This window comes from Candidozyma pseudohaemuli, assembly GCF_003013735.1.
Source record: "Candidozyma pseudohaemuli strain B12108 chromosome Unknown scaffold00012, whole genome shotgun sequence".
Lineage (NCBI taxonomy): Eukaryota > Fungi > Ascomycota > Pichiomycetes > Serinales > Metschnikowiaceae > Candidozyma > Candidozyma pseudohaemuli.
The window spans coordinates 67,251-80,154 of record NW_020194446.1 but is presented as its reverse complement, the minus strand read 5'-3'; the positions used below and the strand labels follow the sequence as shown (position 1 = coordinate 80,154).

Below are 12,904 nucleotides of genomic sequence, written 5' to 3'. Positions count from 1 at the left end.
GAGGGGTGGATAAGGTGCCTAAACGTACTATGCACCGGTCGCGCATAAATAAGGCTGTCAAAAGTGTGGTGTCTCTAGATTCGCACCCAATTGTGGTTCATGATAAGACCATAAACCCTTTTGCATTTAGTCTATACAGATGCATTATAAATACAAGCAAGGATCCCAGGGCCTTCCTTGATTATCAGATCAATCAAAATGTCTCCATCTGTTGACACCACCGATAGCCAGGCCGAGCTCGAAAGCACCATCCTCAAGTTGAGTGCTCTTAAGCCTCTCGGAGGAAGAGAGTACATCAAGAGCGTCAAGTTTGGTGCGCAAGCTTCTTGGGTCGAGAGACTTCCAGAGCCAGCTCGCAAGAGATTTGAGAAGTACGGCATTGATTTGTCGAACGGATACCCAAAGGTCCCAGAGAACAAGGACATCCCAAAGTTCGTTGATGAGGCTTATGAGATCAGAAACAAGGAATACCCATACATTGAGCGTGGTAAGAACGCCGATCCCGAGAAGAAGGCCTTGTTTGGTGCTGCGAAGAAAGTCCGGAACTTGACGAAGCACATTGGTACTGAGATCATTGGTTTGCAATTGGCTGATTTGAACGATCAGCAAAAAGACGAATTGGCACTTTTGATCGCCGAGCGTGTCGTTGTCTTCTTCAAGAACCAGGACTTGTCTCCTCAAAAACAATTGGAATTGGGCCACTACTGGGGTCAGGTCGAGGTTCATGCTCAAGTTCCTCGTGTTCCAGACACCGTCGAAGGTAAGAGTCTTGCTGGTATTTCTGTGATTTGGCAGGACTACGCCAAAGAGTTTTTTGGTCTCCCATTGTCGTTCAAGAACAACAGCAAGGGTAACTCTCAGTGGCACACTGACTTGGTGCACGAGTTCCAGCCTGCTGGTATCACCCACTTGCACAACGACACCATTCCTGAGGTTGGTGGTGACACTCTTTGGGCGTCTGGCTACGCTGCTTACGATAAGTTGTCACCTGCTTTCCAGAAGTTTTTGGATGGCAAGACTGCTATCTTCAGATCTGCTCACCAGTACTTGGACAGAGAGAACCCATTGAGAGGTGGTAAGCACATTGAGAGAGAGCACCCAATTGTGAGAACCCACCCAGCCACTGGTTGGAAGTTCTTGTTTGTCAACCGTTCCATGACTGACCGTATTGTTGGCTTGGAGCCAGCTGAGTCGAAGCTTATCTTGGAATACTTGTTTTCCGTTTACGAGAAGAACTTGGACATCCAGGTGAGATTCAACTGGTCCTCTGAGGAGGGCAAGGGTACCTCTGCTATCTGGGATAACAGAGTCTCGCAGCACAACGCTGTTTGGGACCACGAGGGCTTGGAGCCTAGACATGGTACTAGAGTTACATCGTTGGCTGAATTGCCATACTTCGATCCAAACTCTAAATCTCAGAGAGAGGCTTTGGGTTTGCCATTGAACTAAATACAGACAGAACAGTGAATGCAAGTATATTTGTCGTTAATTATCTATTTCCTCTTGCTTTTCTTCATAGCGTACATCTCGTCGACCTTGGCCCTCATCATCTCGGTGATCCGCATGTAGGCTGGGTTGTTCTTGATCTTGTCGCACCAGGCCGCTAGGTTGGGGTATTTCTTGAAAAGGTCTGTCTCATCGGCACATTCCTTGACGCCGGCCTCATTATCAAACAAGTTTTCGTAAATGGGGAAGGTGAGGATCACATCGGCACCAGTCAACTTTCCACCCACAAAGTATCCCGTGCCTTCTTTACGGAGCTGCTGCTCCAAGTAGCGCAAATTAAGGTGATATTCGTGGATGTAGTAACCGTTATTGACTCCTCTGGAGTACACCTTGGCGAGAGTCCTCATTCCAAAAGGTGCCACACGCTTTGCCGTGGAGTTGATCAACATAGACATCAAAATAGCTTCAAGCGTGCCTTCAGCGTAGTGAAGGTAATAGTCCATCTTGATCTGATCTCTCTCGCCCTTTGGCAGGAATTTCCGGTGTGGGTCGTAATGCTTCAAGAGATACTGGATGATCAAGCCGGACTCGGCCAATTGGAGGTCCGGCCTTCCATCGGCAAATTTGATTTCAAGAATTGGCGACTTGCCCAATGGATGAACCTGGAACAACTCAGGGGGTCCTCTCCAAGTCTCCTCGTGGCGTAGGTAGACGTCAACGTCGTAATCGAGCTCTAAGAGCTCAAGGAGCCATAAAATACGATGTGATCTGGACTCGTCAAGCCAGTATAATGTGAATTTATCGTGTGATGACATGCTGACGGGGAAATACCAGCCGTCCCCATCTTTATATGTTTCAAGGATACCCCACAAGACCCTTCCTAATGGGTGCGCATTTCTGAAAAATTTCCCCATTGGGAACCAGCACCTTGACTATTCTGCGCGCAGCCATTGTTAGATGTAATCTGTCTGCCTAACTAGGCTAAAGGAGGGGGGCCTCACCTGCAAGCTGGTCCCGGTAATGGCCTTTCCTGAGTGGATCTAACTCAATTAGGGTGCTTAAGTGGCGGCTTACCTTCTCTTGAAGTGCCTCGGGGTCAGATTTTAGTAACAACGCTTGAAGAATGACGATCGTTTTAAGGCACCATACATTGTCGCGACCTTGGTTGTCGTCTTTTTCAAGCTCATTGAGTTCCTCGACATCCTTCAAAAGCTGATCAATGACGCTCTCGAATTCTCCTTTTGCTTTGAGATCTTCCGTGAATAATTCCGTTGTGACTAGCCAGTGCATGTACAGCCACACCGAGGTGTCCTCGGCATCCATGTAAATGCCCGTTTTGAGTAGCAGGAGATCATGCTTCAAGAGGGATGTAGGCAGCTCAAACACCTTGATTAGTTTTTCGTACTCTTGAAGAGCGGCATGATCCACCTCACTGAGCTCTCTAAAGATCTTCGGGATAAGATTGGATCGGTTGTGCCATGCACTGAAGTTGGAGAGGTCCTTGTTAATCTTCTCGGTGGTATACTGAAAGTCCATCAAGTCAATCTGAAGCTCTGCAATTGCCGCTTTCTTTTCATCGCCCATTGCAGCTTTTGCCAGCAATTCCATGTTCTCGACGACATACCGTCTATAATGCCAACCATGGAAGTTCCTGCTATCCATCTCCAAGAGCTTCTGGACTATACCCAATTCGAACTTCCAATTGGCATCATTATCCTGCTGTAGCTGGGCCAAGCACCAATAACGATGATTCCAGATCCAGTAGCACTTGGGGAACCGTTTGAGCATCTGCATCACCATCGCTAGATCACCTTCCAACGCCTTCTTCTTGTTTACTGCCCCGGTGGCAAAAAGCAGGTTTAGTATATCTCTTCTGTAATTCCACACGGCATTGAATTCTGGATTGAGGTCTAGAAGGTGGGTAGTTTCTGCGAACGTCTCGTCGTTGTAGATCTTGTTCTTCTTGTCACTCAACACCTTCGCCGTGAGTTTCCTGTAATGCTTGATCTTGACTCTGTCCTTTTCGAGCTTTGCCTTCTTGGCTGACTCGGACAATTTCTCTCTCTTTATGCCGTGTTGCTATTGTTAGTAGGTGCTGTAGTCGTTCGAATCAGGGTCCGTACCATTTGGTGTAGGTGAGTTTAATGCTCAGTGCGAGAATCGTACAGAATATATGGTTGCAAATCTACACCAACAACACAGGCAATATGAACATGTTTCGCCACTATTTACAAATTGGAGTTGATATTTACACAACAGAGGCCTTGGCCTCCACCTGGGGCATTGGAATAGGTGCCAACTCACCGTCCTTGTACGATGCCTTGAAGAAAGAGTAGTTCAACACCACATCGTCTATGCTTCTCATGTTTGGATCCTTGGCGTAATCAGGGTCAATGAAGAAGAAAACTGGCATGTCCACCTCCTCACCGGCTGCAAGTCTCTGCTCTTCGAAACAGAAACACTGGATCTTGTTGAAGTATGCAGCTACATTGTCAGGGGTAACAGAGTACGTGGCCATACCGACAATATCTTCCTTAGACATGTTCTTTGCTCTGTAAAACACAAGGGCTGTCTCACCTGGAACAATGTAAACCTCTTTCTGCAAAGGTGTGAACTTCCAGGGCAAAATACCGGATGCCTGACAGGTGAATGAAATCCTTATACGTTTGTTTGTGTCCACGGGAATCAAACGGTCAGGAGTGAACATCCTGGAATCGGTAATAGGCGTGCCATCCCAACCAGTTCTCTTACAGAGATATTTGTAGAATGGGACAGCCACGCATGAAAGACCCAAGAAGAACATAATGACAGAGCCAGAGTAGTATGCTGCTGATCTGTTTCTCATTTTGAGCTTCTCCTCGTTCTGTTTCTGGTACCTTTCATAGTGTTCACGAGCTCTTCTTATGTTCTCCTCAGACGGTTGTCTTGATTCCTGACTGTACCATCTTTTTGTTGCATTTATCCAGTTGTTTTTAGAGATATTACAGCTCAGCCTGAGGAGAGGGCTGCTTCTGCAAATTTGACGTGAGATCATTGTGAAGAAGTTGGTGATAATCTCTGTTCCAGAAGGCGCATTCCATTATTCTGTATCGTAAGATTCGTGCACACAAGCAAACTACGTGGAAACCCTTCATCTATGGATATGCTAATTTATTTAATGCTATGATTTATGCAAGTAGCTGTTGAACCTTTTCAGATGTGTACTGGTCGTTGAGTGACATTAAGGTGATGAAATCGGACTCGTTTAGCTCGCCCCGGATCTTGAGAAGAGCGTCCTTTAGGTACTGCTGCATCTTAATCTTAATGACGGGATCGGAGGTCTCGAGGAGCCTTTGGTACCTGACTTTTTCACCGTGGGGTGCAATATCAGGGTCTAGGTAGGCGTAATTATCAACTTCGCTGTAGATGTAATCACCCTCGTATGCCTGGCAATTTCCTGCTGTGTCCTCGTTAACTTCCTCAAGGAACAAGAAACAGTTTCTTTCAAGCTCACCAAACTTCTCGGGAATACCATGAAGGTTCTTTCCGACACCGTATGCCGCAAGTGAGAGTAATGCGAGCAAATTCACTTTCTTGTTTCTAGGATTACCATTGTTCTTGTAATATCTCATCCAGACGTCGATGAACTGAGCAGCGTTGACTTGAAGATGATCCATAACTCTCAAGAAAACCTCGGCAGAGCTTGTCGCAAGTCTTGATAGAACGAGCAAAATACGGTTTGCGAGAACAATGCTGTGATTCTCATCAAGCACGTAGGAGGTCATCGCATTCAACAATCCACTGTTAATTAGGTTGTTGATGAGTTGGTCTTCGTGACTCTCTTGTAAAAAGAGAATATCAGCTAAAGTGATGAAAACATCGAAGGCATCGTCACGCATCTTTGGAAGATAACCGGACAAGACTCTGAACAGTTCAAGACCCGCTTCGGTCTCAAAAACTTTAGGAGTCAAAAGACTGTAGCTTCGAGCGATAGAAATAATGGTTGGAAGTATTTCAGTGGCGTCCATGAGAGCTGGTTGCAAAAGAGTGAAGAGGTCAACCAATGTGTCTGTAGGTTCCAGGTTGGATGGGAAGTATTGGACGACAGCGAGCCAGAGGTCGAATCCATCCTCTGAAAGAAGGGAATAGTGCTCCGACGATTGTGAGCAACAAGCTTTGATCAAGGGTATGGTGATGAAATGTGTGCGAGAGGAATTTTGGTTCAATGCAATGACCAAATGCTTGAGAACTCTCAATAATGAAGATTGCAAGATAGCCTCATCGTTCTTTTTGGAGCTCTCCCAGTAGGATGGAACAATTTCGAGAATTGTCATCAAAGTGGCTTCGTCGATCAAAGGATTGCATCTCTCGATCAAAGCGCTCAAAGTATCCAAGATGTAGAGTTTGGATTCAGTGAATGACATGTCGTCCAACATTTTGATGGAGAGCGAGACAAACTCTTTCAAGAATGGTTGGAAGTCTTGTTTGTTGAAATCCCAGTCGTTAATGATGGTTCTAAGCGTCTGGATTGAAGTAAGTTTGACGACCTTGTCATTAATTTTGTTGTCAGACTGTAAGAATGTGAGAAGAAGCTTGTAGATGTTGATCCTGCTCTCACGGGAGCAGTTAACGGGGACCCATGTTGCGATGATCAAACAGATTCTTCTTTTGATGATTTTGTTTTCTACCAAGTCATTCTTGAGACCTTCAGGAAGGAAGACTTGGTTGAGTAATTGATCGAAATCAACACTGTTAGCAATTGAATCGGCCGAAAGTTGGAAAGTGCAAAGTGTAGCGTCCTTTGTAAGAATGTCGGAAACGGAATCGTTACTGTTGAGCCCGTTGGAAATTTTGTTGAGAATGAATTCGCAGAGCTCGTTCTTGAAGTACTTGATGAGGTCCTGATAGAAGTTTTCAGCACAAGGTCTGACCTGATATTCCCAACTGGAGCTGAATTCCTCATTCACCCATTCCTCTGGCTCAAGCAACCAGCTCTCGAGATCAGACGGCTTGAGCCTGAGGTACCAACCGATTATAAGATCACACAAATTGAATATGACAGTTGGGGTGAACAAGTTGGTTTTCAATTTGTTGATGGCATTACCCACATCCTCTTTATCATTTCTCTGCTTGAGCGTCACCGCACCTTGTTTGAAAACGTAGGCCACAAGCTTCTTCAATATGAGGAATCCTTTGAGGGCCAAAGTCTCCCAAAAGTCATTATCTTCACTGCTCTTGTAGACGTCCTCCGCCCTTGTTTCTAATAATGACAAGAAGGTAGTTATGATCTCTTGTGAGCAAGGCACTAGAACGAAACTGGTGGGGTTCAGGTTGATGAGACTGACGTAGAGCTTGCTGTAGCTTTTAACATATCGTTCTAAAAGATCTGAAGAGTACTTCTCGTGTTCGTTAACCAACGCTTGGAGATGTGTTACAGAAACCTTGAGGAAATCTGTGATGTCCTGATTGAGATGAGGCTGCTCAAAGCCTTCTGGGATAATTCTTCTCAAGTTCTTCAAGCAAAGGTAGCAAACCTCCATTGTGGTCAAGTCTAAGGACGAGGTCCACATCAGGAAAAACTTGGAATACAGTTTTACCAAAATAGGTACGATAATGGGCGCCTTGCTCTGCATTGCATGTCTGGATCTTCCAATTCTCACCATAGACACCGTCTTGATGATCTGATTGAGTATGATTAGAAGGTTGTTGGTTGCAATTAGGTTGCCCTTAACGAAGACGTAGTCCTCCAATGTTTTAGCAAGGTCATCGAACAAGGTAGGCCATTCACTAGGGAAGTCAAAACGCACAATACGTGCAATGGAATGAGCGTTCTGGATCATCAACTGACTATTGTTCTCTCCGATAAGCTCAAACACTCTCTTCTTGATTTCAGCTTTCTCCTCTTTACTAATGGCATTCTGGCGAGATGGGCGCCAGTACTTTTCAACGCCGTTCTTGAAGCAAATAATTGCCAACCATCGGACGTGCATGGGAAGCTCAATGTTGAGATAGACATCCTGAAGGGCATAATGATATCCAGGCTCAGATTCCCACTTCTTTAGCTGGGCCTCAGCTTCATGATGGAGCAGACTGCGTTGAGAGCCATCCACAATGGTAAGAACTTTAAGAAGCTCTTCTGTCGAAACAGCCATATTCAACTGGAGAAGATAGGGTGGACTCACTTGAGAAGAGGTGTATTGGTGATGCTACAGGGCGCATACAGGAAAACGGTCATTATAGTCTTTCGTCATTGTATAGTTGTACAGTGTCTATCTCTAGCTTCTATAAATTATGCTTTCACCATCTATGAGCCTCGTCTCCCTCTGCCCATTCATTCTCAGTGTAGCCTAGCTCTTGCTTGACTCTGCTCACCACCTCAGGATCTCCCATGTTTTTGCCGATGTTGTCACTGATCTTGATCGAGGGCTGATTATTGGCCTCTAGGAGTTTGATCACGATATTAAGCGGTTGGGACTTCTCTTTTGTGGTCTTGTTTTTGAAGTCGTTCGTGAAGAATGTGCCGATGCCAAAGATCACCTTGAGTCCGACCGACTCACCCTTGGCCTTGTAACTCTTGCACTTGTCAATATTCAAGGAGTCGGAAAAACAGATTGTCTTGGAGTTTTTGGGGTATCCCAATTTCTCGAAATGGCTGGCAATCTTCTCAGCGTACAATTCTGGGTCGCCAGAGTCCTGTCTCACGCCAGCGTAAAGGTCGGTGTAAGGCTTCTCAAAAACCCGCAAGTAGGAGTCAGTGCCGAAAGTGTCTGTAAGAGCAAGGCCAGCCGAGTTGGGGAAAGTCTTGACCCAGTAGTCCATGGCAACCTGGTTGGCATTGGGGTAGTCTTGAGTGATTGAAGCGACACCCATGAACCACTCGTGCGCAACGGTTCCAATTGGAGGAACCTTGTACTTTTTAGCCAAATAGACGTTGGATGTACCAGAAAAGAAACGGCCATTGGGCAGGAGCTTGGCGATCTTGACAAGGCTGGCGACCACAAGATCTTGGGTCTTGAACGATCTTCTTCTTCTAGTACCAAACTCGCTAAACACACATTCGGCATTAAGTAAGGCTTCTCCCTTGTCAGCAGCAAGAGCCTCCTGGCCCTCGTAGTCCCAATCTGTATCAACGAACTTGAAGTAAGCCTCAGACACAAGGGCCAAGATGGGGATCTCGTACAAAATGGTTTCAAACCATGAACCTGAGACAGTCAACTCGAAGTTCTCAAAGTCACTCTCGTCATTGGCGTAGATTACTTGCTCTGCAGGGTTCAACTTGAAATCCTTCAAGGCAGCAATGTAGTCGCTGGGGAGCACCGAAATGCTCTCCCTCATGTACCTCAACTCATCCTCAGTAAACCTCAATTCACCCAAAAGGGTAATCTGAGCTTTCAACCAGTCAATGGCTTCCTTGTTCAACACCATCTGTGGCGTTCTGTTGGTGTACTTATATTTCACCGGCACATCCTTAAAGTGCTGGAACACTGCCGCTTGCATCGAGAGCTTATACAAGTCTGTGTCCAAAAGGGACGGGATAGCTGGCTCCACCATGACGGTCTTAGATATGAAAGATTGTGAAAGAAGTAAATGACTCAGCAGTTGGTTATCTGGAGCGATTGATCTCTGCTGCCTCCGTGCACCACCGGAAAGAAGCACTCGAGGTCGGACCCGATTACGAGGTTCATTACGAGGCGCGCTAAAAAATAATCCCTAACTAACAGCAGGAAGATGAAATTGAAAAAAATAATGACTCCGGCGTGATTCGAACACGCGCATCTTACGATAACAGAACTTGAGTCTGCCGCCTTAGACCGCTCGGCCACAGAGCCATTGTTGAAGTGTCAAAAATGCTGCTTTTATATATTGCAGTAAATGAAGCTTTAACGAAAAGTTGCCGATTTGAATATATACTCAGGTTTATTTGGATCCTCTCATTTCTCATGCAAATTTTCAGCGCCGTAGCACCAAAATTGAGAGAGATAGCTTCTATTACCCTCAGAGCTGGATTTTTGTGCATTTTTCATTGATAGTCATAAACCTCGCTCGATTATCTATCCTTTGAACCTATTCTCTGATCATTGCATGGCTAACTCGGCCCACTCTTTGGTGGTTGCAAAATGTCCCATAGTGAGAACCCGCACCCAAAAACACTCCCTCTCATTCCCAGATGTCTCACATTCATTCAAATGGCTCTTACTTATTCATTTTGAGAAGCAAAACCCTTCAAAAAAGCCCTTTTAATAAATCTCTCCCCCAACTGGCTCGACCAGGGTTCAGTGTACCTGCGGATGGTTTGCAGCCACGGAATGTGTCGCTATTGTTTCCATCAATGGCTGCGAAAATCCAATTGTTGGGCTTTCAGTATTCCACTTTCTAGAAGCTTACTTACATCGTCGGCTCTCTTCGAATACAGAAAGCGGAGTGCAAAAAATACACTTGTCTATGAACCAAAATTGTGCTGGTGCATACTGCAGCGATTCTCCGAACCCCGTGATCGTGTTTCAGGTTGGATCCCGGTGGACTTTCCTCGAATGGCATGACACCAACAGGTGACGACGATTTGCAATTTTATTAATATTCTACCATCTAATATACGTCATTTCGTTCGTGACCCAGGGTGCTCGTCACGAGCCGAATCGAGCCACCCTCAAATGGACGGTTGCAATTTTTCACGAAGTCCGTCGAGGACCCCCACGTTCCAAAAAAAAACGCCAAAATTTCTTGCATATTTCCTCGTTTCAGCCAATCATGACGCCGGAATTCGTGGCTTGACGTGCTAGGTCGCTTCGGTGTCAAAGCCGCTGCAGTAACGCTGTGTCGTGTTGCAAAATGAGCCCCACGCCGGTGTCACAAAGCCTGGGGTAAGGCTACAAAAAACGTGGGAAACAACGAGATTGCAAAATTATTCTTTCACAAAATATTCAAAACACCTTTTTGATTTTGTACATCATATCATAAAAAAAAAAAATCTTATTCTGTTACATGGCCCACGCCGACATGGCTTGCGGGCTAGTTTGGCCATTCACGAAACGCGGCCAGACAAATAAATAAAGCGCCATGTTGCAGCCCAGACCCGGAATACCTCACTTCCGCCCACACCTCAACACATTTTTACGACAGACGCAAGAGAAAAAAAAAATTAGGCAATTACAAGTATGGAATTAAAGTATCAATGCAAGTTTTCCGGCTATTTTCTTAGCCCAAATTAGGTACCCCTCCAAACAGCAACCGGACGGGCATGTAGGGTTCCAAAAAAAGCAGGGCGGGCCATGAGCTTCGGTGCGCATAAACCTCTCCATTTATATACCCACCAGGATCCCTCATACCACCTCCAGCTCTTTCGCAATGAAGAAACACACCAAGACTCAATCGACATATGTATGTAAAATGGGAGAAACTTTCCTCAATTCTTGCTAACAACAGGCCTTTGACAACACCGCTACCACTGTGGCTGCGTCTCAGATGCGTAATGCCTTGAACAACTTGGCTGACACTGTCTCTGAAAAAGAGCACCAGCAGAGATTCGAGACCGAGATGGACTCGTTCTTTGCTTTGTTCAGAAGATACTTGACCGATAAGGCCTCGGGCTCCACCTTGGACTGGGACAAGATCAAGTCTCCATCTCCTAGCGAGGTGGTCCAGTACAACGCGTTGAAGGAAGCGCCAGAGAAGGTCACCGAGGGCTTGTCCAAGTTGGCCGTTTTGAAGTTGAACGGTGGTTTGGGAACTTCCATGGGCTGTGTGGGTCCAAAGTCCGTCATTGAGGTCAGAGACGGCAACACCTTCTTGGACTTGTCCGTGAGACAGATTGAGCACTTGAACAGAAAGTACGACACCGACGTGCCTCTTCTTTTGATGAACTCCTTCAACACCGACGCCGACACCGCCAAGATCATCAAGAAGTACCAGGGCCACAGAATCAGAGTCAGAACCTTCAACCAGTCCCGTTTCCCCAGAATCTTCAAGGACTCCTTGTTGCCTGTGCCAGACTCGTTTGACGACGACTTGAACTGCTGGTACCCTCCAGGACACGGTGACTTGTTCGAGAGTTTGGTCTCCTCTGGTGAATTGGACTCTCTCTTGGCCCAGGGCAGAGAAATCTTGTTCGTCTCCAACGGTGACAACTTGGGTGCCACCGTCGACACTGAGATCTTGAACCACATGATCGAGTCTGGTGCCGAGTACATCATGGAATTGACCGATAAGACCAGAGCCGATGTCAAGGGTGGTACTTTGATCAACTACGAAGGCCAGGTGAGATTGTTGGAGATCGCTCAGGTGCCAAAGGAGCACGTTGAGGAATTCAAGAGTATCAAGAAGTTCAAGTACTTCAACACCAACAACTTGTGGATCAACTTGCGTGCCGTGAAGAGATTGGTCGAGTCTAATGCTATCGAGTCTGAGATCATCCCTAACCAGAAGACCATCTCTAAGGGCTCCTCTGACATCAACGTCTTGCAGCTTGAAACTGCTGTTGGTGCCGCTATCAGACACTTTGGCGGTGCTCACGGTGTTGTTGTCCCCAGATCCAGATTCTTGCCAGTCAAGACCTGTTCCGACTTGTTGTTGGTCAAGTCCGACTTGTTCTTCCTCGAGCACGGTGCATTGAAATTGGACCCAACCAGAGACGGTTTCTCTAACCCATTGATCAAGTTGGGTTCGTATTTCAAGAAGGTCAACGACTTCCAGAAGAGAATCCCACACATGCCAAAGATCTTGGAGTTGGACCACTTGACCATCACAGGTAACGTCAACCTTGGCAGAAATGTCACCTTGAAGGGCACTGTCATCATTGTTGTCAACGATGGTGAGTCCATTGACATTCCAAACGGAGCAGTCTTGGAAAATGTTGTCATCACTGGAAACTTGCGCATTTTGGAGCACTAATCAAGTACTTTAATCAAAACTCATCATTCTTTTTTAATATGCTTTCTTGTAGGTGTAGTTCTCCCGGTAATTTCGTGATTTGCAGAGAAACCGAAGTCCAACTTATATCTTCAAAAAGTTAGTTTTTGCAAAAATTGGTTTATCTCGGCTTCCAGAGGTGCTACGTGGCTCTACTTCAGTCATCGGTGACCTCTTTCAATTCTCAATACAGCCAGATATTCAAAATTTGTATTTTTTGAGTTTTTGCACTACCCATTTCAGATCTGCATATAATTTACCAGCAAGAGATCCTTACATCAGTTGGCTCTGTGGCCGAGCGGTCTAAGGCGGCAGACTCAAGTTCTGTTATCGTAAGATGCGCGTGTTCGAATCACGCCGGAGTCACTATTTTTTTGAATATTCAAAGGAGACTTAGTATCGCTGTATGTTGTATCATACTCAAGTCAAAATTTATATTTCTTGTGGTCGGCTGTAGGCTCGAAGGGACTACAAGTTGAGTCGAGGGCTCACTAGGCCGTTTTAAATTGTGAAAAACTATCTGCTATATTATTTGTCGTTTGGTGGTCTTTGTCGTTTATTGCTAGTTATTAGA

The 12,904-nt window shown here is 45.8% G+C and overlaps 4 protein-coding genes and 2 non-coding genes across 6 annotated transcripts; 3 read left to right on the top strand and 3 right to left on the bottom strand.

The window, feature by feature from the left end:
* Positions 1 to 198: 198 nt before the first annotated feature.
* Positions 199 to 1,449, top strand: C7M61_004059 (uncharacterized protein; the record flags this gene model as incomplete). The annotated part of the gene is made up of 1 exon (XM_024859385.1): positions 199 to 1,449. The coding sequence occupies one exon, from the start codon at positions 199 to 201 to the stop codon at positions 1,447 to 1,449; it is 1,251 nt and encodes a 416-aa protein (XP_024712357.1).
* A 44-nt stretch (positions 1,450 to 1,493) lies between these two features.
* Positions 1,494 to 7,577, bottom strand: C7M61_004058 (uncharacterized protein; the record flags this gene model as incomplete). The annotated part of the gene is made up of 4 exons (XM_024859384.1): positions 1,494 to 2,326; positions 2,607 to 3,525; positions 3,701 to 4,391; positions 4,651 to 7,577. The coding sequence occupies 4 exons, from the start codon at positions 7,575 to 7,577 to the stop codon at positions 1,494 to 1,496; spliced, it is 5,370 nt and encodes a 1,789-aa protein (XP_024712356.1).
* Positions 7,578 to 7,722: 145 nt separating this feature from the next.
* On the bottom strand, positions 7,723 to 8,976 carry NPT1 (nicotinate phosphoribosyltransferase; the record flags this gene model as incomplete). The annotated part of the gene is made up of 1 exon (XM_024859383.1): positions 7,723 to 8,976. The coding sequence occupies one exon, from the start codon at positions 8,974 to 8,976 to the stop codon at positions 7,723 to 7,725; it is 1,254 nt and encodes a 417-aa protein (XP_024712355.1).
* Positions 8,977 to 9,172: 196 nt separating this feature from the next.
* C7M61_004056 lies at positions 9,173 to 9,254 on the bottom strand. Its single transcript has one exon. It is a non-coding gene; the product is annotated as a tRNA-Leu (tRNA).
* Positions 9,255 to 10,770: 1,516 nt separating this feature from the next.
* On the top strand, positions 10,771 to 12,312 carry UGP1 (UTP glucose-1-phosphate uridylyltransferase; the record flags this gene model as incomplete). Its single annotated transcript, XM_024859382.1, has 2 exons — positions 10,771 to 10,803; positions 10,849 to 12,312. The coding sequence occupies 2 exons, from the start codon at positions 10,771 to 10,773 to the stop codon at positions 12,310 to 12,312; spliced, it is 1,497 nt and encodes a 498-aa protein (XP_024712354.1).
* A 302-nt stretch (positions 12,313 to 12,614) lies between these two features.
* On the top strand, positions 12,615 to 12,699 carry C7M61_004054. Its single transcript has one exon. It is a non-coding gene; the product is annotated as a tRNA-Leu (tRNA).
* The last annotated feature ends 205 nt before the right edge of the window (positions 12,700 to 12,904 follow it).